Below are 23,205 nucleotides of genomic sequence, written 5' to 3' on the forward strand. Positions count from 1 at the left end.
GGGTGCAGTGCAGCCCAGCCCTGTGGATCTCCTAGAAAAGTTTTGGGGTTAAAAAGGTTCTTTTCTATTTGTTGGGTTTGGGTTTTTTCTCTGTGCTAAACCACGACACTATTCTGCAATATTTCCTCTAGAACTTGATTAAAAAGAATGAAACCATGTCAATGTGGTTTTAATTGGTTCATTTACATTGGTTAATTAAAGCAAATCATTGAGAAGGGGCTTGAGCACTCCTTGGTTGGAGCTGGCAGCTCTTCTTTATTTTCCCTTCATTATTTTAATTTCTTTCAATTATTTCTTAAGCAATTACTGCAATTAAGATATACAGTGAGGAGAACAGCATTGCTGCCCTGCTGGATTAGGAAATCCAAGTGCAATTCCTTGGAGAGATTGAGGGGATGGGGAGCTGAGCCTCAGGCTGCATTTTGGCAGTGGGAATTCAGTGAGGAAGGGAGAGGGAAGATTCCCCCCAAATTGGTTAAAGTCAATTCTGATGGATGTGGGTGCCCCCACCCCAAAAAATGATCCTGGTTAAAGAGGACATGAGGAAGCAGCAGGATGTGCTGGGGGGGCTGTGCTGGAACCCCCAAATCCTGGTGAGGGATGGCAGGCCGTGCCAGGTCCACAGGGACACTACAGAGAGGCTGTGCTGGGATCCCCAAATTCCAGCCAGGAATGCTGGGTACTGCCAGACCTTTGGGACACTGCCTGATCCAGAGTTTTCCCATTATGTTCAGCTCATTAGAGCCCCACAGGTTGCAAATCCCATGGGAGCAGTTGGAATCCCAGCCGATCACACAGAAGCCAGTCTGGAAGAGGAAATGAGTTGTTCCACAGATTTATTTTTCCCAATGCGTTTTTAATTCAAGGCAGACCCGACACACACCACCCCCCACCCCCCCACCCCCCCCCCCCCAGACCCCATATCCTTTAGCTTTGGCGTTTCTCCATCAGAATTCCCTGCCTACGCTGGAAAAAAAAAAAAATCCAAAAAAATTGCCCTGGCGCTGCGAGGACCGGTGGGGTTTGGGGGTTCCGGGGCCGCGGCGGGGCCGCAGCCGGAGCAGGAGCGGCAGCCCCAGACTCGGCCCCAGCGCCCGTCCGGGAGCGACTTCTCCCCGTCCCGGAGGCGGCCCGGCCCCGGTGCGGCCCCGGTGCGCGGGGCGGGTCCGGCCCGGGAGAGAGGGGCGGGGCCCCGAGCGATGGAGCCGCCCCCGTGCCGGGCAGGGCGGGCCCCGGGGCCGGGCGGGGCCGGGGCTCTGGGGCGGTCCCGGGCGGGGCCGGGGGCGGCTTCAGGGGCGGCCCCTAATCCGGCTCAGGTGCGCGGGGCGGGGTCCGCACAGGTGCGCGGGGCCCCAGCGCGGCTGCGCGGGGCGGGGCCGAGGGGATTTAAGGGCCGGAAATCGCCCCCGCCGCCATTTGCGCGCTCAGAGCTGGGGGAGGCTGCCGCTGGGCCGGGCTCCCCCGGCGTGGCCCGGGTGAGGCTCCGCTCCCCCTTTTTCCTCCCCCTCTTTCTCCTGCTCTTCTCCTCCTCCTTCTTCCCCCGCTTATCACCTCTTTCCTACCCCCCCAGTTCTTTCTCTCCCCCACACCCTCCCTTTCCCTCCCAGCCCCCCTCCTGCCCTCTCCCCAGCGCCCCCCACCCTCTCTCCCTGCTCCCCTGCGCATCCCCGACCCCCCCAGCCCTCCTTTGTCCCCCAGCCCTCCTTTCTCCCCTCTCCGTACCCCGCTCCCCAACCCGACTCCCCTCTCTTCCCCTTCTCCCCCTCCTCTGACCATCATCCCTCGCCCTCACCCGGCCTTTCCCTTCCCCCCTCGTTCTCCCCAACGCACCCCGACTCCTCTCCCTACCCTATCTCATCCCTCCCCTTTCCCTCTTTCCCCCGCAGCCGCGGGGCTCGGGGCGCCGGAGAATAAAGCCCAGAGGGCCGGAGCCCGGCGCCCCTGCCCTCGCTGGAGCCCCACACGGGGCCGGACCCGCTCGGCGGGTCCCCTGTGCAAACAAGAACACCGCCGGGGCTCCGGCTTTCCACACATCACAATGGGGATCCCCGGGGGGAGTCGTGGCTGGAGGTCAGGGTGGGCCCCCTCCTCCGGCGGGGGTCCCAGAGTGGGGGGTTGGGGTCGTGGGTTGGGGTGGGATAGATGATGATCATACCGGGGAATCATGGAAGGGACACAAAGACCCTCTGGATTCATTCTGTCGTCCCATCCCACAGCAAAGAACATGTCCAAAAGTGCCTCCTCACCTTCATGGAATGGCAATGGCTGTTAGGGGCTCTTGGCAGGAGCACCTGGAGACCAGGTAAGAATTGGAATGGGATTGTTTTGGCTGCTGCTGGATGTGGTTTTCTCTTTTCAAGATGCTCCTCTGATTGATGTTTTCCAGGGCTCATTTGAGGTTAATGCCAAGAATATTGAAGTAGTTGGAAAAGAGTGAGGAAAAAATGGGAACCTGATCCATTTGTAGTAATTCCAAACTTCTCCTGCAGCACTGTTCTGGGGGAAAGCTGTTTAAAGGATAAAGATGCAGAGGAACAAGTGCTATAAACCCCCCTGGCTCTCTGACAGAGCAAACCTTCCAGTAATGCCAGCACATCTCTCTGAGAGACTCTGGGATCACAAGGTTTTCCAGGAAAGCAAAACAAGGACAGAGATGAGGGAATAGGCTTCCAGTTAAGAATGGTTTGGTGGGTGTAGGAATGATTCTTGTATGTTTGATGCACCCCTTTTTATTCCTGGTATAATTTAAAAATTATTCCTTTAACAAACGATCTGAATTTGAGAATTTAAATTTGAGAGGAAACAATGCAAAATGAGCGCATGGAGAGGTCGTGGAATCATCCTGGACTTGCAGAATGGTTTGAGATGGAAGGAGCCTTATGGATCACCTCGTTCCATTCCATCCACTAGCCCAGGGTGCTCCAAGCCCCATCCAGCCTGGCCTTGAACACTTCCAGGGATGGGGCAGCCACGATTTCCCTGGGTTTAGGAGCACAAGAGGAAATTTCCAGCAGGAACTGAGGGGTTTCCTTTGCTCTGCCTGGCCCTAGCAGGGCTTTGGGAGGCAGAGGGTGGGAACAGGAGCTTTGTCCACTGCCTTGGGGGAGTCTCTGCTGTCCCAAAATGCAGCAGAGCAAGTGGTTGTGGTTTAACATCCCGTTCAAAGGAGATGCCAGGCCAGGAACGGGAATGGACTGCAGAGCAGGGATGGTGCCCAGCAGAGGGGTGACTGTCCAGGGGGTCCCAGCAGTCCATCCCTGCTGCCCAGGGTTGGGATGAGCAGGTTGGTGACTGTCCCTGTGCTTGCTCTGCAGGATGAGGAAGCCAGGCCTGCTGAGGAGGAAGATGAGGAGGTGTGGGAGGATGGAGACAGCGGCCACCAAAGGCTGGGGAAGGCACAGATCCAGGTAGGAGACGTTGCCTTCCGAGGAGAGGGACTTGTCTGTCCCGTTGGAATTTGGGGCGTGAGGCCAGGGGAACAAAGGGTTTGATTCCATTTTCTGACTTGGGTTTTCATGTGCCTTAAGAGAGCTTTGTGAAAATGTCATTATCCCTGATTGAATCTCTGAAAAACAGGGATTGAAGCTTTCAGAAGGGGCCCAACCCTGCCTGCAGGTATCCAAGTGCAGCCCCCACTCCCTGTTTTTGTGTCATCCTTTGCTGCTCTTCCCTGTTATTACTATTATTGCTGCTATTACTGCTATTGTAAATTCTCACTCCATTTCTTCCATAGCCCTTTGCTTCCCAGAGGTGGTGCTTTAGGCAAGCCCCTCCAGCCTGGGAAGGTGCTTTTGGCTCCGGACTCATTCCCAGTCCCCATGAGCAGCTGGACCTGTGCTGTCCCCAGCAGGTGCCTTTCCTTCCTTCCCTGCTGCACTTTGGCTTTTTGAGGGCTCTCTGGGGGGCTGAGGGAGAAGTTCTTTGTCACTCCAGGGCAGAATTAGCTCTGGTCCCACTAAAAGCAGGAGGAATCATTTTATCCTTGTTTTTGGATACACCTTTTGTGTTTTCTCTCTGTTGCTGACACCGTGTGGTGAAGCAGTAGCTCCCAACTTTTCAGTGCTGGTCCCTGGAATAATTTTTATTTGTAAAAGCAATTACTTCCCTGCTGGAATCCCAGTCACAGCCCCCCAGATCAATGTGCAGTTTAAGGCCTTACACCCTGACCAGGACAAGTTCCTGTCCTTAGACATGGAAAACAGGGGAAAACTCAGACTGGATTGGAGCCAGCATCCAGAATGGGGAAAGTGAGGCAGCGTGCTTGGAGAAGGCTGGGGCTGGTACAGGGGGTGTTCCCTGTTGGATGACACCCGTGTGGAGCCGATCCTTCTCTTCCTTTGTCCAAAGTCCGATGGCAAAGGAGTGAAGAACCCACAAGTGGGGCCTGGAAGGAAAATGGTTCTGTTAAAATTAGGCAAAGAATGCACTAAGAAAAAATGGACATCCTTTTTATAGATGAAAGAAGTAGGGAAAAAATGTTGAAAAAGAGCTCTTTTATTTGGTGCCACCTCTCATTTTTTTATAAATAAGACCCTATACCGAGCAGTCAGAACAGCAGTGTGAAAGGCACGAGCCTTTGACTTCCACAGTGGACTTAATTTCCATTTTCTCCTCTCTTTCAGGACAGGAAAAACCACTTAACTTGTCCCATCTTTACCAAAAGCTTTGGTGTTTGAGCAGCCAAACCCAACGGGCTCCGGCCTGCACTGGAGGGCCCCTGGTCCTGCCTGTTGTGTGGAGTAAGTCCCCAGAGTGTCACAAATCCAGAGGGATCTGCCCTGGTTTCAGGCTGTCCTTGCCCTGGTCCCTGCAGTGCCCAGCACCTGAGACAGAGAGAGAGCCCTGTCCAAAGGGGCCTTTGGCACCTTGTCAGGAATGTGGCAGCAGCCCCAGGAGCAGGCTGGAGGTGAGAACTGGGGCTGTGTTTGAGCCTGACCAGCTCAGCTCAGTGTTTACCTGTGGGGGGAGCTTGGCCCCCCACGCTGAGTTGAAGCGGGATCAGGGTGACAGATGCTGCATTTTGGGCACCCTGAGAGTTTCTCTCCCCCCTGGAGCTTTCCTGCAGGGATGGGGCAGGGCAGGGAGCAGAATTAACCCTGCACCTCCCGTGGACACTGCTGGCCTTTGTCTCTCTGTTGTGCCATCAGCCTGTGGGAATTTGCTGCTGCCGCTGCCACCCCACCTGGGGGCTGCGTGCTCCTGGCAGCCCTTCCCAGCCCCACACCCGAGCTCCAGCGGTGCCTCCGGGCTGTGTTGGGAGCGTTTGCTGGGAATGGGCCTCATCCCTGGAGTATCCTTTCCTTCCAGAGTGGATGGACAGAGCTGCTGGGCTTGTCAGCTTCAGAGTTTGATTGCAAAAGTCACTGCAGGGAAGAATGACAAGGAGGTTTGTCAGAGTGGTGCTGTCAGACCCCACCTGCCAGTCTGTGCTTTGGGTTGGAGGTTGTTGTGTATTGGCCCTGCAGGCAAGGAATGTCCCCTTCCCACCTCAGCCCAGCAGCTCCCAAGGGCTCTTCCTGGAGTACTGATTCTTTGCTTCCCTTTGGGCTAACTTAATCTCCACCCTTCCATGAGCAATTCCTTGGCTTCTCCTGGAGAAAACCCCACGGCAGAGGCAGTCTGCAAAGGAGCCCAGAGCTGTGCTTGGAGCAGAGAGTGCTGAGAGCTGCGGGTGCCTCTGCTGCCCCAGGCTGGCAATATCCCCATGGAACAGACTGGGCAAATGGGATTAGAGGGAGCACAAGTCCCTTCAGGGAAGGGGTTTTCTCCTGTGCAGATCAGGCACAGGGCAGGAAGGGAACTTTGGAAATCAGCTGCTTTCCCCCAGAAAGCATCACTCACATCAGCATGGATGACATGACCTGTGCCCACCGCTCACCATGCACCTGGCCAGAATCAAGAGCAAAGGTTGGTTTGGGTGTGAGCACTTGAAATAACTTGGAAAGAGAAGAAATCACCTTTTGCTGCTTCTTTCTTTCTTGCAGATGCTGGGATTGCCTTTGTGGACATGTGCTGAGCTCTGGAACTGTCAGGCCTTAACAGCTGTGAGTCTGTGTTCTTCTCAGTGGGGAACTGGAAATAATTATTAATTAATTAATTGCAGAAATGTTTTCTGAACCTTTCCCCTTTCCTGGTAGATCTTCTCTTTCTGCCTCTGAATTTACAGCTGTTCCCTGGTGTCATTGGCCCTGCCTGAATTCCTTGTAGCTCCTCACTGGGAAAACCTGGGATAACTTAGAGGGGACAGAGGAGACATTTTTAGCTGAAAACCTGGGGTGACTGAGAGGGGACACAAGAATTGTTTGTGTAGGAAAATGGGAGGGGATGTCGAGGGGAGAGAGGTGGCATTTTTGAGGGAAAAGCTGAGGTGATGTTTAGGGGAGAGAATGCACATTTTTGGGACAGAAAAGAGTTAATATTGTACAGAAAGGAAAATTTGGGGGGTAAAACTTGATGTAACCTGTAGGGGACAGAATGAATATTTTGGAGTAAAAATGAGGTACTCAGTAGTAGACAAATAAGGAAAATTTTGGAGGCAAAACTTGACAAAATCTCAAGAGTAGAGAATGATCACTTGGAAGGAAAAATGAGGTGATGAGTATTGAGCATGTGGGGAAAATTTGGGGGCTAAATCTGAGCTAATCTCTAGGGGAGAGCATGAACACACTGAGGTAACATGAGGGAAGCAGTTGTGGGCAGGTAGGGAAACTTGTGTAAAAATAACATTAAATAAGCTGTAGAAAGAACATGTTGAGGTAAAAATGAGGTCATCAGTAGTAGACAGATGGAAAAATTTGGGGGTAAATCTTGAGAGAAGCTACATGGTAGAAAGTAAATAAATATTGAAGGAAGAATGAGGGAATCAGTAGTGGACAGGTAGGGGAATTTTGGGGGTAAAAACTTGAAATAATCTTAAATGTTGAGAATGAGTATTTTGAGGTAAAAATGAGGTAATAAGTTGTGGACAGTTAAGGAAAATGTTGGGGGTTAAACTTGAGGTAATCTCTAGGGAGAGTGTGACCACTGACATAAACTGAGGCAGTCACTGGGGCTAGGCAAGGAAATTTGGGGTGTAAAACCTGGGAAGATCTGTAGGGCAGAGAATGAACACATTGAGGAAGCAATGAGGTGATCAGTAGCCAACATTAGATAGAATTTGGGGGGCAAACCCTGAGGTAATTATGTAGGAACAGGAAGTGTTTTTGAGAAAAAATCAGACCTAATTTGTAGGGGACAGAATGAACATTTTGGGGATAAGACAGACAGAACTTGCGTGGTTTTGGTTTTACAATCTGGTCAGTATACAGGGGACAAAATAGACATTTTGGTCATAAAATCTAAGTTAATCTGTAGAAGAAAGAACTCCTATTTTGAGGTAAAAAGGAGGTGATCAGAATTGGGCAGGTAGGGAAAATTGAGGGGGTAAAATGTGAGGTCATCTCTAGGAGAGAGCAGGAGCATCCTGAGGTAAACTGAGGGAATTGCTGTGGACAGGTGGGTAAATCTGGGGGGTAAAACTTGAGGGAATCTCCATGGTAGAAAATGAGTATTTGGAGGTAAAAATGAAGTACTCAGTGGTGGAGAGGTACAGAAAATTTTGGGGATAAAATGTGATGTGATCTGTAGCAGAGAGAATGCACTTGATGGGGTAAACTGAGGTAATCGCTTATGGACAGGTAGGGAAGTTCTGGGGGGTAAAAATTGAAAGTGTCTGTAGGGTAAAGAATGAGAATATTGAGGTGGAAATGAGGAAAGAGGTAGTGGACGGGGGGGAAAGTTTTGGGGGCAAATCTTGTGGTAATCTCCAGAGCAGAGAAAGAATGCTTCCCTGTAAAAAATGAGGAACTCAGAAGGAGACAGATGGGGAAATTTTGGGGGTAAAGTCTCAGGTCATCTCAAGGTGAGGGAAGGACTATTTGGAGGTAAACTCAGGACTCACTGTGTCCTCCTTCCTTGGCAGCAGCTGGCAGGGAAGGGAGAAGAGGCCTCGGGCTGGAGAGGGGCAGGAGAAAGGCACTGTGGGCAAAGGGACCTCCCTGGCATCCCCAGGGCACCTGTGGGGAACAGAGTGGACACTTTGGGAGCAAAGGGAGGTGAGTGGATTGTCCCTTTGGGGGATGCTGGGGTTTAGATCATTCCATCCATTTGCCTGCTGACATTTCCCAGCCCAGGGGCTTTGGCTGCCAGGGCAGCACAAAGATTGTGCCCTGTGTGGTGCCCAGATTTGGGGTTTGGCTTTGCTAGTTCACATGAATTCTACCCAAAGCCCTGAATTGCCACTGGAATAGCCTCCTAGTGCCTCCTGGAGCATGGATATTCCCATGCAGAGCTGCCTATTTAACAGCAGGTGTGTCAGGAAGCAGCAGAGCTTCCAGGGAAGTTCAGCAGGCTCAGGGCAAGGACAGGTTCATGTTCCATAGAATTTGCTGTTTGTAACCCTCATCCCCCAGCCCCCCCAATGTCCCTGGGGGGCACCTGGCAGAGTTCCCTGGAATTCAGCTGCCTGCACCCCCCGAGCTCGGGCTCCAGGTGATGTTTGAAAGCAGGAGAAGGCGCTGGCCAGACGCGCTCCCAGCCCGTGCTGAGGCAGCCCCTGTGCCCCCGGGAGGACTTCTCTCCCTGCAGGAGCTGATTTCATTGCAGAGCCTCAGGAGTGGCCTCTGGAAGTTCTTTTCCCTCAGGAAAGGGATGCACATCCCTGCCTTCAGGGCACCTGCAGTGTGAGCCACCTGTGAAAGCTTTCCATCAGTTGTGCAGTTCCAGCTGGCTCCCCAAAAACTCCCAACTCAATCCAAAGAGATTTCTCTGCCTCTGACCTTTCATTTGAAGGCATCTCTGAGGGCATTGCTTGGCATTTCATTGCTGTGGGGGAAGCTTGCCTTGGCTTTAACGCTGCTGAGGGATGATGTCCTCAGGCTGGAAGGGAAGGCATTTTGGGTGGCTGGGACATAGCTGGCAGGTGTGTGGGAGGTCGGCAGCGGGAATTGCTGTCTGAGCCCCTCTGCAAACAGCCCGTGCCGACATTCCCCGGTGCCAGCTGTTCCTTGGGGTATTTTTGGGGTGTCAGTGGGGTCTGTCAGGGCTGAAGCATCTCCAGGTGCCTGTTCAGAGCAGCCCCTGGCCGAGGGGCCGCGGGCAGCCCTTTATCCATGTCCATCCCAGCGCTGCCCAGGCAGCCCAGTGCCCGTTCCCGGGATGTGTGTTTGGCATGCTGTGTGCCACAGGCAGGACACTGCAGGCACAGCTCCTCTCTGCAAATCCAAAGCACAAGAGCTGCTGCTTCCCTTCCTGGGGCTGCCGGCCTTCTCCCTCCCCCCGTTCCCTGCCAGCTGGGACACACAGAAGGAGCACCAAGGAACACTCCTGGCAGTGAGCAGGAGTCACTGAGAGCTCTGTGCAACTCTGGGCCACAAAAGCTGCCCCAGCCTCAGGAGCCACTGTGATTTTGGGCTGTGAACACTCACCTGTGGGAAATGCCCCTCTGCAGGCAGGAGCAGCTCTGACACTCTCCAGAAGAACTTTTGCCAAGAACCAAGTGAACCCTCAGGACTTGCCTTGCTCATTTCTCCCTGGAAAGGGACATGGAACCAGCACCTTTACAGCTGTTGGGTAAATCCTGGAAAGGGCAGGAAATCAGGGTTATAGGAAGAGTTTGGTGCTGTCACACAACTGATCACCTGTGGTGTTCCATGATCAGGTGCTGGCCATGGAGCTCTGCCCTGTGGCCATTGGAGGGGCTGGTGTGTAAAGCAGCATTAGCATAAAAGAAGGAGCTGTATTTGCATAGGAATTACCTTGCTGGTACTTGGCATTCCCATCCCAGGCAGGACATTCCCAGGAGCTGAGATTGGCTTGGTTGGAGCAGGGTGCTGAGAATGGCCAGGTGTGGGTTCAATCCCCAGATGAGGCATTCACATGAGGGTTCGACTTGGTGCTCCTTGTGTATCCCTTGCCACTCAAGATTTCCTGTGCTCTGGAAATAAAGAATAAACAGTTTCCACTGGATTTTAAACCCAGAGGTTTTTGCATTGGAGCGTGCAAGCCCCAGAGAAAGCGGGGGGGGAGGAAGGAGAGCATCAGGTACCGGCTGAGCGGCCCGAGCGGCCCGAGCCCCGGCCCCAGAGCGGGCGCAGTCAGAGCAGGAGCGGCAGCAGCGGACTCGGCGCCAGCGCCCGGCCCGGGGGAGCGGCTCCTCCCGGCCGCGGCGCTGCAGCCGCGCTCGCTGGGCGGGGGCGCGGCGGGCGGGAGGCCCCCGGGGGAGCGGCCCCGGGGCGGGGGGAGGCGGGCGCTGCTCTGCGCAGGGGGTGCGGCGGCCTCGGCAGCGCCGGGGCTGGGGGAGCTGCGCGTCCCCGCGGGGGCTGCGGGCGGGCCCGGGCCGGGAGCGCCGCCGCTCCGGTTCCGCCCCACGGGGCGGGCGGCGCTGCGGGAGCGGCGGCCTCTGGGGGTGCCGGGGCCAGCACGGGCGGTCCCCGCGCCCCGCCCGCTTCCAGCCGCGATCCAGCGCCTGCTCCGGGGAAGCGCCGCCCGCCCGGCACGGCCCCGGCTCCCCGCGGCCGCGGCGGGACCGTAGCCGGAGCTCCGGCGGGACCGCAGCCCCGCGCTGGCCGCAGCCGGAGCGGCAGCGCCGGGCTCGGCCCCAGCGCTAATCCCGGAGCGGCTCTTAACCAGCCGCGGCGATCCCGGTCCCTAATGCCATCCCCAATCCCACCTCAGTTCTCCGAGCCCGGGAGCCACACCCCGCCCGCCGAGGGACAAGCGGCTCGGCCCGGGACCCCCAGCAGACACCGACAGGACTCGGACCCGAATCCCCGGACCCCGTTCCCGGTCCCACCTCAGCGCCTCGGGCTCGGCGCAGCGCCGGGAGCAGCCCCCGGGGCCGGGCTCCGCACAGCGCTCCGAACGACGGTCCCGCCGCAGCCCGGGACGAGCAGAATGAGCATCCAGCGCACAAAGCGGAGCGGGCGCGGATCCGCCGGCATTTACGGGCGCGGGCGGGGCGGGGCGGGGCCGGCACAGGTGTGAAGGGCGGGGTCCGCACAGGTGCGCGGGGCCCCAGAGCGGCTGCGCGGGGCGGGGCCGAGGGGATTTAAGCCTCGGGAATCGGCCCCGCCGCCATTTGCGCGCTCGGCGCTCGGTGGGAGAGGTTGCGGCCGGACCGGGTTCTATATCTCTATATTTCTATATCTCTGTGTCTCTGTATTTCTTTTTCTTTATATTTGTGTTTGCTTCTCTTCTTCTAACCCTCTCTGTTCTTCCCCCTCTGCCTCCCCTCCCCCCACCCCCTACACCCCCCCCCCCCAACCCCCCCCCCCCTCTCCCCCCTAGCCCTCCCCTCCCTCCCCCCCGGCCCGGTCCCCCCCATCCCCCTTCCCTGTCCCCCTACACACCCCAATCCTGCCCTACCCCCCAGCCTCTCTCTCCTTTTCCACCGTTCCTTCCCCCTCATCCCGGGTCCCCCCTGCCCCCACACCCTGCTCCCCTTCCCCTCCCAATTTCCCCCACCTGCCCTCAATCCTCCTCCTCCGTCTCCCACCTTTCCTTCCACCTCCCCGTGTTCCTCTTCCCGCTTTCCCCCTCTGCACCTTGACCCCCCCCACCTGTGCTCCGTCCTCGTCCCCCCCCCCTCCTTTCCTGTCCCCCCACCCCGCCTCTCCCTGCACACCCCGAACCCCCCACCTGCCCTCCTTCTTTGACCCCCTCTGCTCCCTTATTCCCGTCCTCTGTCCCGTCTTTCCCCCGCAGCCGCGGGGCTCGGGGCGCCGGAGAATAAAGCCCAGAGGGCCGGAGCCCGGCGCCCCTGCCCTCGCTGGAGCCCCACACGGGGCCGGACCCGCTCGGCGGGTCCCCTGTGCAAACAAGAACACGGCCGGGGCTCCGGCTTTCCACACACACACTGGGGATCCCCTCCTCAGGAGGGGGTCCCGGGAGGGGGGGGTGGGTTTCAGGGAGGGTGGTGGGTTGGGGTGGGCCCCCTCCGGAGGAGGGGGTCCCGGGGGGGGGTGGGGGGGGGTGGGCCCCCTCCGGAGGAGGGGGTCCCGGGGGAGGGTGGGGGGGGTGGGCCCCCTCCGGAGGAGGGGGTCCCGGGAGGGGGTCAGGGTGGGCCCCCTCCGGAGGAGGGGGTCCGGGGGAGGGGGGTGGGGCGGAGGGGGGGCCTTCCCCCCCCTCCAGTCCCCGCCCCCTCTCCCCCGGACCCCCTCCTCCGGACGGGGCTCCCCCCGGCCCCCTCCCCGGGACCCCCTCCTCCGGACCGGGGCCCCGGGGGGGGAGGGAGGGGGGCGGGTGGGGTGGGGGGGGCCGGAGGGGAGGGGCTGTTGGTTTGGCCGGTGGTCTCTATGTCTGTTCATGCTGCAGAGTGACGTGACCCCCCTCTGCTTCCCCCCCCACCCCACCCGCCCCCCTCCCTCCCCCCCCGGGGCCCCGGTCCGGAGGAGGGGGTCCCGGGGAGGGGGCCGGGGTGAGCCCCGTCCGGAGGAGGGGGCCCGGGAGAGGGGGCGGGGACTGGAGGGGGGGAAAGCCCCCCCTCCGCCCCACCCCCTCCCCCGGACCCCCTCCTCCGGAGGGGGCCCACCCTGACCCCCTCCCGGGACCCCCTCCTCCGGAGGGGGCCCACCCCACCCACCCCCCCCGGGACCCCCCTCCTCCGGAGGGGGCCCACTCCAACCCACCACCCTCCCCGAAACCCTCCCACCCACCCCCCCGGGACCCCCTCCTGAGGAGGGGGCCCACCCTACCCCAACCCACCACCCTCCCTGAAACCCACCCACCACTTCCCGGGACCCCCCTCCAGAGGAGGGGGCCCACCCCAACCCACCACCCCCCCGGGACCCCCTCCTGAGGAGGGGATCCCCAGTGTGTGTGTGGAAAGCCGGAGCCCCGGCGGTGTTCTTGTTTGCACAGGGGACCCGCCGAGCGGGTCCGGCCCCGTGTGGGGCTCCAGCGAGGGCAGGGGCGCCGGGCTCCGGCCCTCTGGGCTTTATTCTCCGGCGCCCCGAGCCCCGCGGCTGCGGGGGAAAGAGGGAAAGGGGAGGGATGAGATAGGGTAGGGAGAGGAGTCGGGGTGCGTTGGGGAGAACGAGGGGGGAAGGGAAAGGCCGGGTGAGGGCGAGGGATGATGGTCAGAGGAGGGGGAGAAGGGGAAGAGAGGGGAGTCGGGTTGGGGAGCGGGGTACGGAGAGGGGAGAAAGGAGGGCTGGGGGACAAAGGAAGGGTGGGGGACAAAGGAGGGCTGGAGGGGTCGGGGATGCGCAGGGGAGCAGGGAGAGAGGGTGGGGGTCGCTAGGGAGAGGGCAGGAGGGGGGCTGGGAGGGAAAGGGAGGGTGTGGGGGAGAGAAAGAACTGGGGGGGTAGGAAAGAGGTGATAAGCGGGGGAAGAAGGAGGAGGAGAAGAGCAGGAGAAAGAGGGGGAGGAAAAAGGGGGAGCGGAGCCTCACCCGGGCCACGCCGGGGGAGCCCGGCCCAGCGGCAGCCTCCCCCAGCTCTGAGCGCGCAAATGGCGGCGGGGGCGATTTCCGGCCCTTAAATCCCCTCGGCCCCGCCCCGCGCAGCCGCGCTGGGGCCCCGCGCACCTGTGCGGACCCCGCCCCGCGCACCTGAGCCGGATTAGGGGCCGCCCCTGAAGCCGCGCCCCCGGCCCCGCCCGGGACCGCCCCAGAGCCCCGGCCCCGCCCGGCCCCGGGGCCCGCCCTGCCCGGCACGGGGGCGGCTCCATCGCTCGGGGCCCCGCCCCTCTCTCCCGGGCCGGACCCGCCCCGCGCACCGGGGCCGCTCCCGGGACCGGGGCTCCGGGTCCTGCCGGCGGCCGCTGCGGGTCCCGGGCGGCGCCGCCTCTCCCGGCGGGATTGGGGCTGGCATCGGGACCGGGAGGAGCCGCTCCGGGACGGGCGCTGGGGCCGAGCCCGGCGCTGCCGCTCCTGCTCCGGCCGGCTCTCCGCGGGGAGCCGGGGCTGTGCCAGCGCCCGGGCAGCCCCGGGATCCCGAGCCGGGCCCGACGCGCCGGGCCGGGCTCCGCTCAGCCCTGAGCCCCTCCCGGAGCCCGCCTTGGGCCCCACGACGCGGCCCCGGGCTCTGCCGCCAGCCCCGGACGCGGCGCTGAGTCGCTGCTCCCGAGCTCTGCGTGAGGCCGGGGAGCCCGGCTTCGGGCTGTGCCTAAGGCAGGACTCGGAGCTCAGAGACACAGACTCGCCCTGGCCCGAAGAGCCCGCTTTGAGCATCAAAACACGGCATTTGGGCTTTGATTCAGGTCCAGCAAAATGCAGCACTTCAGTTTCTCTTTGTGAGCCCAAACACACAGGACTTGCTCTCTTCCTCAAGCCCTGAGAACAGGATTTAGTCACTGTTTCGGAGTCCCAGCTCTGGCCATACCAGCCTGCTCTCAGGACTCCACAATGCAGGATTTAGTCTCTGTTTTTAAGCTCTGCGCCTGCTTTTGAGCCCCCGAAACGCAGCACTGGGTCTCTTTTTGTGAGCCCAAAACCGCTCCTGTCCCTCGGGTTCGGAGCCCCCAGAAGTGCCCGGGGCCACGGCTGGACCCCAGCTGGGCACCAGCAGCCGCTCCCTCACCCCCCGTGGGATGGGGAAGAGACCAGAGACAAAATTCCAGCTCAGAACAGTTTAATAATGGAAACCAAGACAAATACAATCATTTGAGAGTAATGACAACACATAATAACAGTGAGAGCAACAAGAGCAGTGGTAACAATAATGAACAGGAGAGGGAGAAAAACCCCTCCACACCCCCCTCCCTTTAACATTATAAATCCAAAATTTAATCCAGAGCACCACAAACTGCCAGGGTGGGGGATTTCCATATTCCTGTTACTTTCTCTGTGTTCTGTCCTGGGGATTTGTGGACTGAGGGAGGCACTGGCTGCTCCTCTGGGCAAGGGGAAGGCCCCTGTGCTATTCCCATGAAGAGAACACCTGGAATTACTGCCCTGGGAGCCCAGTCCGGTCCTTCCAGTGACTGGGGGGCACCCAGAGGGTCTTTACATGAAATGAAAATGACATCCTGGTCCAGTGCATTGACAGCAGGATTGGACACTCCTGGCCAAGGTGACCAGTCCGTGGGAATCGCACCAGTGACCATCCAGGGGGGATTTTAACTTGGAGACTTAAAATCAGAAACTCCAATTATTTTTGGCACCTCTTGCTTAAGTGTTTCCCTGATGGAAGACATCAATTAATATTTTTATTGACCAGATTGCCAAAACGAGGGAAAAACAATCAGCATTCCCTGAACACCTCCATCACTTCCACAGCCATCTGCAACCAGTGGCCAATGGTCAGAAGCCTGCCCGGAACAGGCTTGAGGGGTGCTATTAAGTCCATTATTCCCAAGGTTTGAATGATTCTGGCATTATCCCCTCATGTCCCCGAGTGTGCCAGAAACCCCAGAGCTCCAGGAGCTGCAGGCAGGTGTTTTTCCTTCCCAGCTTTTTGGGAGTGTGGGTGAAGGTCCCCTTCCCTGTCCAGCTCTGGGGGTTGTCCTCGCCACAGAGCCCACACTGATCCTTGGCCTTGTTGGAGCCAATTCCCTTGTCATGGCCCACCTGCTACAGAAAAATGGGAAAGTGCCCAGTCAGCCCCAGCTCCAGTCAGGAACATCTCAAACAGCACCGTGGGGTGTTCCTCTTGCTCTGGAAAGGAAGCTCTGGAAAAGGCCTCCCTGGGGAACAGCACTTCTGCTACCACAGGCCTGGGCCCTAGGGTGTATCACCATGTCCCGCAGCCATAGGGAGGAGGAGGAGAAGATCCAGCAGGCAGGAATTGTGCAGCAAGATTGATTTCTTTAATTATTTTACAAACTCTATTATAGACTTTTTTCTTCATAGTCTAATTGGACAAACGATCAGCCTCCCCTTGGGGGTGATTGGCTAAAATCCTAAAACATCCACTCTCAAAATATTTTTCTACTAGACCATAAACAAGACTTTTCAAGGTTGCAGGTGGTGGTTTGGTTGTTTACAGAACTCTGCTGCCTCTTCTGTGAGAGAGAAAAGTCTCTCACAGACTTAGAAAATAACAAGAAAATCCTCACTAGCAGCATTTTTGTATCTACACACTTCAGTTTTTCAGTCAAGGGCTTTTCCTGGTCCCTTGAGGCACAGGATGATCCATACATTTGTCTCTCCTTTCTCACTCGCAGGCCAAGGTCCTGCTCTTTTTGCCCTCCCTCAGTGCCTGCATTTTGCCAGTGGGATTTTCCTGCCTTTCAGCAGACCAGGAATCATTCTCCAGTGTCTCCAGGAAATTTCCAGAGCTGACCCATTCCCGACTACAGAGCTCAGGACAAGGGAAGAACAAAGGTTTCAGCACTTACCATCTTTCATTTTCCTTTCCCACAACAACTCGCTCTGGCTCTTCCCATCCCAGAAAGTTCCTTGTCTTTGTTTCAGCCTCAGAGGATTCTGTGAGAAAATTTCACACCCACAAATCAAGATCCCACACCCAGAGGGTTGTCCCTGAAGGTGGAGCAGCATTGGCTGCTCCTGTGAATTTCCTCCATGCACACAACATAAAAACCATTGCACCACTTCATAATTACCTTCAGCTGGTGCTGCAACACTGAAAAACTGATTTTCCAGGTCCAGAGGAAGGACATTTCCCAGTTGAGGCTGTGAGACCTTAAACTGCACATTTATCTGGGGGCTGTGACAGGGATTCCAGTAGGGATTGAGCCTTGTGTGCGTGCAAACTCAGCACGGGACTGGGCAGGTTTCCATTGGGGGAAGCTCTCGCTTTATTCCTCGGCAGTTTTTCTCTGGAATATTAATGAAGAGGGAGGCCTTGTCCTTAATCCAATTACCACAGGGCAGCAAGTTACTATTGCTTGTTTACCAGCTACGAACAAAACTGGGAGCAGCACTGAAAAGTTGGGAGCTACTGCTTCACCACACGGTGTCAGCAACAGAGAGAAAACACAAAAGGTGTATCCAAAACCAAGGATGAAATTATTCCTCCTGCTTTTAGTGGGATCAGGGCTTATGCCGCCCTGGAATGACAAAGAACTTCTCCCTCAGCCCCCCAGAGAGCCCTCAAAAAGCCAAAGTGCAGCAGGGAAGGAAGGAAAGGCACCTGCTGGGGACAGCACAGGTCCAGCTGCTCATGGGGACTGGGAATGAGTGCGGAGCCAAAAGCACCTTCCCAGGCTGGAGGGGCTTGCCTAAAGCACCACCTCTGGGAAGCAAAGGGCTATGGAAGAAATGGAGTGGGAATTTACAATAGCAGTAATAGCAGCAATAATAGTAATAACAGGGAAGAGCAGCAAAGGATGACACAAAAACAGGGAGTGGGGGCTGCACTTGGATACCTGCAGGCAGGGTTGGGCCCCTTCTGAAAGCTTCAATCCCTGTTTTTCAGAGATTCAATCAGGGATAATGACATTTTCACAAAGCTCTCTTAAGGCACATGAAAACCCGAGTAAGAAAATGGAATCAAACCCTTTGTTCCCCTGGCCTCACTCCCCAAATTCCAACGGGACAGACAAGTCCCTCTCCTCGGGAGGCAACGTCTCCTACCTGGATCTGTGCCTTCCCCAGCCTTTGGTGGCCGCTGTCTCCATCCTCCCACACCTCCTCATCTTCCTCCTCAGCAGGCCTGGCTTCCTCATCCTGCAGAGCAAGCACAGGGACAGTCACCAACCTGCTCATCCCAAACCTGGCCAGCAGGGATGGACTGCTGGGACCCCCTGGATGGTCACCCCTCTGCTGGGCACCATCCCTGCTCTGCAGTCCATTCCCGTTCCTGGCCTGGCATCTCCTTTGAACGGGATGTTAAACCACAACCACTTGCTCTGCTGCATTTTGGGACAGCAGAGACTCCCCCAAGGCAGTGGACAAAGCTCCTGTTCCCACACCCTCTGCCTCCCAAAGCCCTGCTAGGGCCAGGCAGAGCAAAGGAAACCCCAGTTCCTGCTGGAAATTTCCTCTTGTGCTCGGAAACCCAGGGAAATCGTGGCTGCCCCATCCCTGGAAGTGTTCAAGGCCAGGCTGGATGGGGCTTGGAGCAACCTGGGCTAGTAGATGGAATGGCAGGGGATGGAATGAGGTGATCCATAAGGCCCCTTCCATCTCAAACCATTCTGCAAGTCCAGGATGATTCCACGACCTCTCCATGCGCTCATTTTGCATTGTTTCCTCTCAAATTTAAATTCTCAAATTCAGATCATTTGTTAAAATAATTTGTTAAAGGAATAATTTTTAAATTATACCAGGAATAAAAAGGGGTGCATCAAACATACAAGAATCATTCCTACACCCACCAAACCATTCTTAACTGGAAGCCTATTCCCTCATCTCTGTCCTTGTTTTGCTTTCCTGGAAAACCTTGTGATCCCAGAGTCTCTCAGAGAGATGTGCTGGCATTACTGGAAGGTTTGCTCTGTCAGAGAGCCAGGGGGGTTTACAGCACTTGTTCCTCTGCATCTTTATCCTTTAAACAGCTTTCCCTCCGCCGGGACGCCGGGACACCGGGTCCCCCCGCTTCCCCCGCCCGCTCCCTCCCCGGCCCGTCCCCGCCGTTCGCTCGGGGCTGTTCCCGGTCCCCGCTCACCTCCGAGCCCGGAGCAGCCGCCCCGGTGTCCCCGGCCCGGCCGCGCTGCTCCCCGCCATTGCCGCTCCCTGTTCCGCGCCTGCGCTCCCGGCACAGCGGCCGCGGGTCCTGCCGGGAGCGGCCCCGGGAGCAGGACCTGGCCATGGGCCCCGCACGGCCGGTCCCGGTCGCTGTCCCGGTCGCTGTCCCGGTCGTTGTCCCGGTCCAGCTGCACGTGCCGGTGCCGGTGCCGGTGCCGGTGCCGGTGCCGGTGCCGGTGCCGGTGCCGGAGGGGGCAGCGGAGCCGCGGGAAGCGCCGCGGGCGCTCGGAGCTGCAGTACCGCGTGTGCCCACAAGGCGGCAGCACTGAGGTGTAGGGGGTCACCGCGCATGCGCACGGGTTTTAGGGACGCCGCTAAAACCCCAATTTCAATCCCATCGCAGATCCCAGATTTTGGGTGCTCCAGCGGGAGGAGAGAGAAAGATCTCCGAATACACAGAGCTGTTTCTAGGTCCTTCATACAGATCACCTTGTCTAACTTTTTCAAGCCCTTTATTTTTTCATTTTTATGCATGAACGTTGCATTTTTACTTTCAAACCCTATGGATCCATATTCAGAATTCCTTATAGTCTAAAATCTTGTTTATAATATCGCAGATTTATCTTGAAATAAATCAATAGTATTTTTCAATATATGTATAAATAAAAATCTTTACACTTTCTACTATTTTACACATAAATTAATTTTCAGGCATTTTGAGGCTATAACCTCCCTTTTTTGGGGGGCTCCCCCCTTGTTCCCCCACCACAGGCATTGGGGTGCCCCAAATGACACCATCACCCCCCAGACTCGCCCACCTCTCTTTTTCCTCACCCCCAGAGAAGGCACAAAACGAATCCAAGGGCCCTCACCAGCAGCTCAGTGCTTCAAGCATGTGGGCGTCCCCCACAAAAAAGGGGGAAAAAATCGAGGCCAGGGCAGCCCCGCACAGTTTTGGAGTCCCCTCAGCTCCAGTCCCGCAGGCCAGCAGCTGCCCCACGGCACAGGAAATGTCCCTAAGGATGGTGTCTTGTCTCTGCCTCAGGCTCCACCGCATTCCCTCTCCAGGCAGTCCAGGCAGCGGACTCTCCCATTCCAGGAGATGTCTGATCCCTTCCCTAGGCTGCTGCTGCAGGGAGATCCCTGGAGGCTGCCAGACCCGGCAGGGCCGTGACGGCATCGGCACACCCAAAGCCACCCGACGGCTCCGGCCCTGCCCATCAGGCCTGGCCAGGGGAGCTGAAATAAAGCCTGGAAATCTCAAGGGTAAACTGGCAGCACAACCACAACCCTCCCTCGCTTGAGAGTAAAGAGGTGTCCCTGTATTTACACACATCCAGGAACAATACTCCTCTAGAGGAATCTTGGATTTACTTTTTTATCAGTTGAACTGGCACAGCTGCCACCTGATGCCATTAAATTCTCCATCCCCACAATCCCTGGTTACCCTTGGCCGTGGGGTTTTTGCTGTCCCACAGTCAGGAGGGATGACACCGCTGAGAGCCAGCTGCACTGCCCAGGAGAGATGCCATGGGACTGATGGGAATCTCACCACTGGAAGGAAGCAAGGCGGGAATAGGCTAATTCAGTGCACCTCCTCAAAATACTGGGGGAAAAACCTGAACCGTTCCACTGCTCCCATGGCACAGTGGGTAGGTTTTAGGTGAGGTGGCCGCACAGCCTGCACGTCCCAGTGCAGATGAGAATCCCCGCACGAGGATTTTCCAGCTACACCAGGGGCTTGAGCCAGCAAGGACATCCGCAGTGGTGTTCCTGTTATCCCTTCGCCCGCCACTCCTGGCGTTATCCTGCCGAAAAAACACAGGCACCTACGGCCCCTGTGCCTACATCACAGCTCTCTCTTCAGCCTCCTCCCAGGCAGAAGTGTCCTGGAAAGAGGAACGCAGGAGCAAAACCAGGGGAAGTGAATCCGTCTATATGGAAGGAGTCACAGTTATCACAGCAGAAACTTCTTTAACCGCTTGTCCTCCAAAACTTGCAGCACCTGCCCTGTGCTGCTGAAACTGAAGCCCAGCCAGCTGGGTGGCGCTGGATCGGTATCCTCAGCACCTGTGGCTCAGCATTCCCAAGCAGGAGCTGCTTTCCCCAGCTGGTGACACTGCAGACGCTGGGAAAAGGACGGGAGTGGGGCGGAGGAGGCTGCAGAGGGCCCCAGTGCAGATGTTGGGGCTGAGGGAGGGACAGGCACCTACCTTCCTGCTCCCCACCCCCTGGCCTCAACTTCCACTCTGTCATTTCTCACATGCCTCAGCTCTCACTTCTCCTTTCCCTTTTGCCGTTTCCCTCGGCCAGCTCATTTTCCCAGCTCCTGTCCCACTGCTTGGACTGGTGAGGGCTGGGGTGTTCAGCCATGGGCTGGGGGCTCTGGGGGGTCTTGCTCACCTGGGCACTGCTGGCAGAGGTGACAGGGGCTGGGCAGCCCCAGGAGCTCTCCTCCTCTTCGGGGTTTGGGGCGTGCGGCAGGACCTTGAAGCTGCCGCGGCTGGAAGTTCTGCCGGGGGGGGGCTGGGATAACCTCAGGAATTTGGATATGGGCAGAGTCATCAACCTGGGCTACTCGCAGTGCAAGACCACAGAGGACGGATCTTACATCATCCCAGATGAGATCTTCACTATCCCCCGCAAGCAGAGCAACCTGGACATCAACTCTGAGATCATCGAGTCCTGGAAGGATTACCAGAGCGTCACCTCTGCCTCCATAAACCTGGAGCTGTCCCTCTTCTCCGCCATCAACGGCAAGTTCTCCAGCGACTTCCACCGCACCAAGACCCACCACGTGAGAGACCAGGCTGTCACCACCCGGGTGCAAGTCAGGAACCTGGTTTACACTGCCAGGATCGACCCCGAGGCAGCCCTGGACAAGGGCTTCAAGAAGCAGCTGCTGACCATCGCCAGCCACCTGGAGAACAACCAGACCCAGATGGCCGACTTTCTGGCCGAGGTGCTGGTGCTCAGCTACGGCACGCACGCCGTCACCTCCGTGGACGCGGGAGCCACCTTGGTACAGGAGGACCAGATCAAGGCCACCTTCCTGAAGGACAGCTGGGCCACACGGAGCGCTGTCACTGCCTCAGCCGGCGTGGCCTTTCACAGCATCATCAGTGCGGGAACCAAGGAATCCCTGGATGTCAGCTCCAGCTTCACAAAGCAGTACCTGGAGAACCGCACCAGCTCCCGGGTGGAGAGCATCGGCGGGACTCCCTTCTACCCAGGCATCACCCTGAAGACGTGGCAGGAGAGGATTCAAAACCAGCTGGTGGCCCTGGACCGCTCGGGGCTGCCCCTGTACTACTTCATCAAGCCCAGCACGGTGCCGGAGCTGCCGGCGCCCACGGTGCGGAGGGTGGCCCGGCGGGTGGAGCTGGCCATCCGCCGCTACTACACCTTCAACACCGCCCCGGGCTGCACCGACACCTCCTCGCCCAACTTCAACTTCCACGCCAACACCGACGACGGCTCTTGCGAGGGCACCATGGCCAACTTCACCTTCGGGGGAGTCTTCCAGGAGTGCGTCGGGCTGGCTGGCCCCGACACCGCCGTGCTGTGCCAGGCGCTGGAGCAGAGGAACCCCCTCACCGGGGCCTTCTCCTGCCCCGCCGCCTACGCCCCGGTGCTGCTGGGCGTGCAGGAGCGGGAGGAGGGTCACAGCCACCTGGAGTGCCACAACAAGTGCACCCTGGGCATCTTCTGCCACCGCGAGTGCCAGGACGTCTTCTGGCTCTCCCGGGTGCAGTTCAGTGCCTACTGGTGCGCTGCCAGCGGGCCGGCGGCCCCAAACTCGGGATACCTCTTTGGGGGGCTGTTCAGCACCCACAGCGCCAACCCCATCACGGGAGCCCAGTCCTGTCCCTCGGGCTACTTCCCGCTGAAGCTCTTCGGCGAGCTCAGAGTGTGCGTGAGCCAGGATTACGAGGGGGGGGCCGAGTACGCGGTGCCCTTCGGGGGCTTCTTCAGCTGCCAGGCGGGGAACCCCCTGGCCGGGCAGCACCAGGGCACGGCCGAGGACCCCCACGCCAAGGGCTGTCCCCCGGGCTTCAGCCAGCACCTGGCGCTCATCAGTGACAGCTGCCAGGTGCAGTTCTGCGTCCAGGCCGGGCTCCTCACGGGGGGCTCGCTGCCGCCCGCCCGCCTGCCCCCCTTCACCCGGCCCCCCGCCAACCTGCCGGCCGTGGACACGCTGCTGGTGCGGGACGGGGCCAGCACCTGGGTGAGGGACGGCCAGAGCCACGTGTGGCGGCTGGCACGGCCGGACGAGGTCCGGCACGTGGCCGAAATGGTCAGGGACCGGGGGCTGTCAGGGGGAGAGGTGGCTGGAGTCACCGCGGCCGTGCTGGCAGGGCTGGCCACCGTCCTGGGGACAGCGTGGTACGGCCGCCGGCGCTGCAGGGCCAGGGGCTACCGCGCGCTGGGCACAGGGGACAGCCCGGCCCCCGCCAGCCCCGGGCACTGCACGGTGCTCAGCGTGGGCGGGGGGTACCAGCAGGAGCCGGAGGGCACGGTGCCCTGAGCGCCCCCTCCCCTCGTCCCCAAAGCCCCAAACCCGCAGGAAAAGGAGGGAGCGGAGGGGCCCCGCGGAGGGTTATCTCCCAAATCCTGCATGCTGCAAGCTGCAACC

The 23,205-nt window shown here is 58.5% G+C and overlaps 1 protein-coding gene and 2 long non-coding RNA genes across 6 annotated transcripts; 2 read left to right on the forward strand and 1 right to left on the reverse strand.

Annotated features, from left to right (window-relative positions):
* Nucleotides 1-1,425: 1,425 nt before the first annotated feature.
* On the forward strand, nucleotides 1,426-10,012 carry LOC138111012 (uncharacterized). 4 transcript variants are annotated; one of them, XR_011151225.1, is made up of 6 exons: nucleotides 1,426-1,475; nucleotides 2,217-2,302; nucleotides 3,315-3,407; nucleotides 4,623-4,906; nucleotides 5,985-6,044; nucleotides 7,961-10,012. It is a non-coding gene; the product is annotated as an uncharacterized lncRNA (long non-coding RNA). The 4 variants fall into 4 exon arrangements; XR_011151227.1 differs by having other exon boundaries at nucleotides 7,964-10,012; XR_011151226.1 differs by having other exon boundaries at nucleotides 4,623-4,739.
* Nucleotides 4,898-11,017, reverse strand: LOC138111013 (uncharacterized). Its single transcript, XR_011151229.1, has 4 exons — nucleotides 10,832-11,017; nucleotides 7,940-9,973; nucleotides 5,958-6,072; nucleotides 4,898-5,363 (listed from the first exon to the last, which is right to left on the reverse strand). It is a non-coding gene; the product is annotated as an uncharacterized lncRNA (long non-coding RNA).
* Nucleotides 11,018-20,837: 9,820 nt separating this feature from the next.
* MPEG1 (macrophage expressed 1) lies at nucleotides 20,838-23,159 on the forward strand. Its single transcript, XM_069016171.1, has one exon. It carries the CDS (start codon nucleotides 20,941-20,943, stop codon nucleotides 23,095-23,097), a length of 2,157 nt encoding a protein of 718 aa, XP_068872272.1. The 5' UTR covers nucleotides 20,838-20,940; the 3' UTR covers nucleotides 23,098-23,159.
* The last annotated feature ends 46 nt before the right edge of the window (nucleotides 23,160-23,205 follow it).

The sequence above is a fragment of the Aphelocoma coerulescens genome, chromosome 5 (assembly GCF_041296385.1).
Source record: "Aphelocoma coerulescens isolate FSJ_1873_10779 chromosome 5, UR_Acoe_1.0, whole genome shotgun sequence".
In the NCBI taxonomy this organism is placed as follows: domain Eukaryota; kingdom Metazoa; phylum Chordata; class Aves; order Passeriformes; family Corvidae; genus Aphelocoma; species Aphelocoma coerulescens.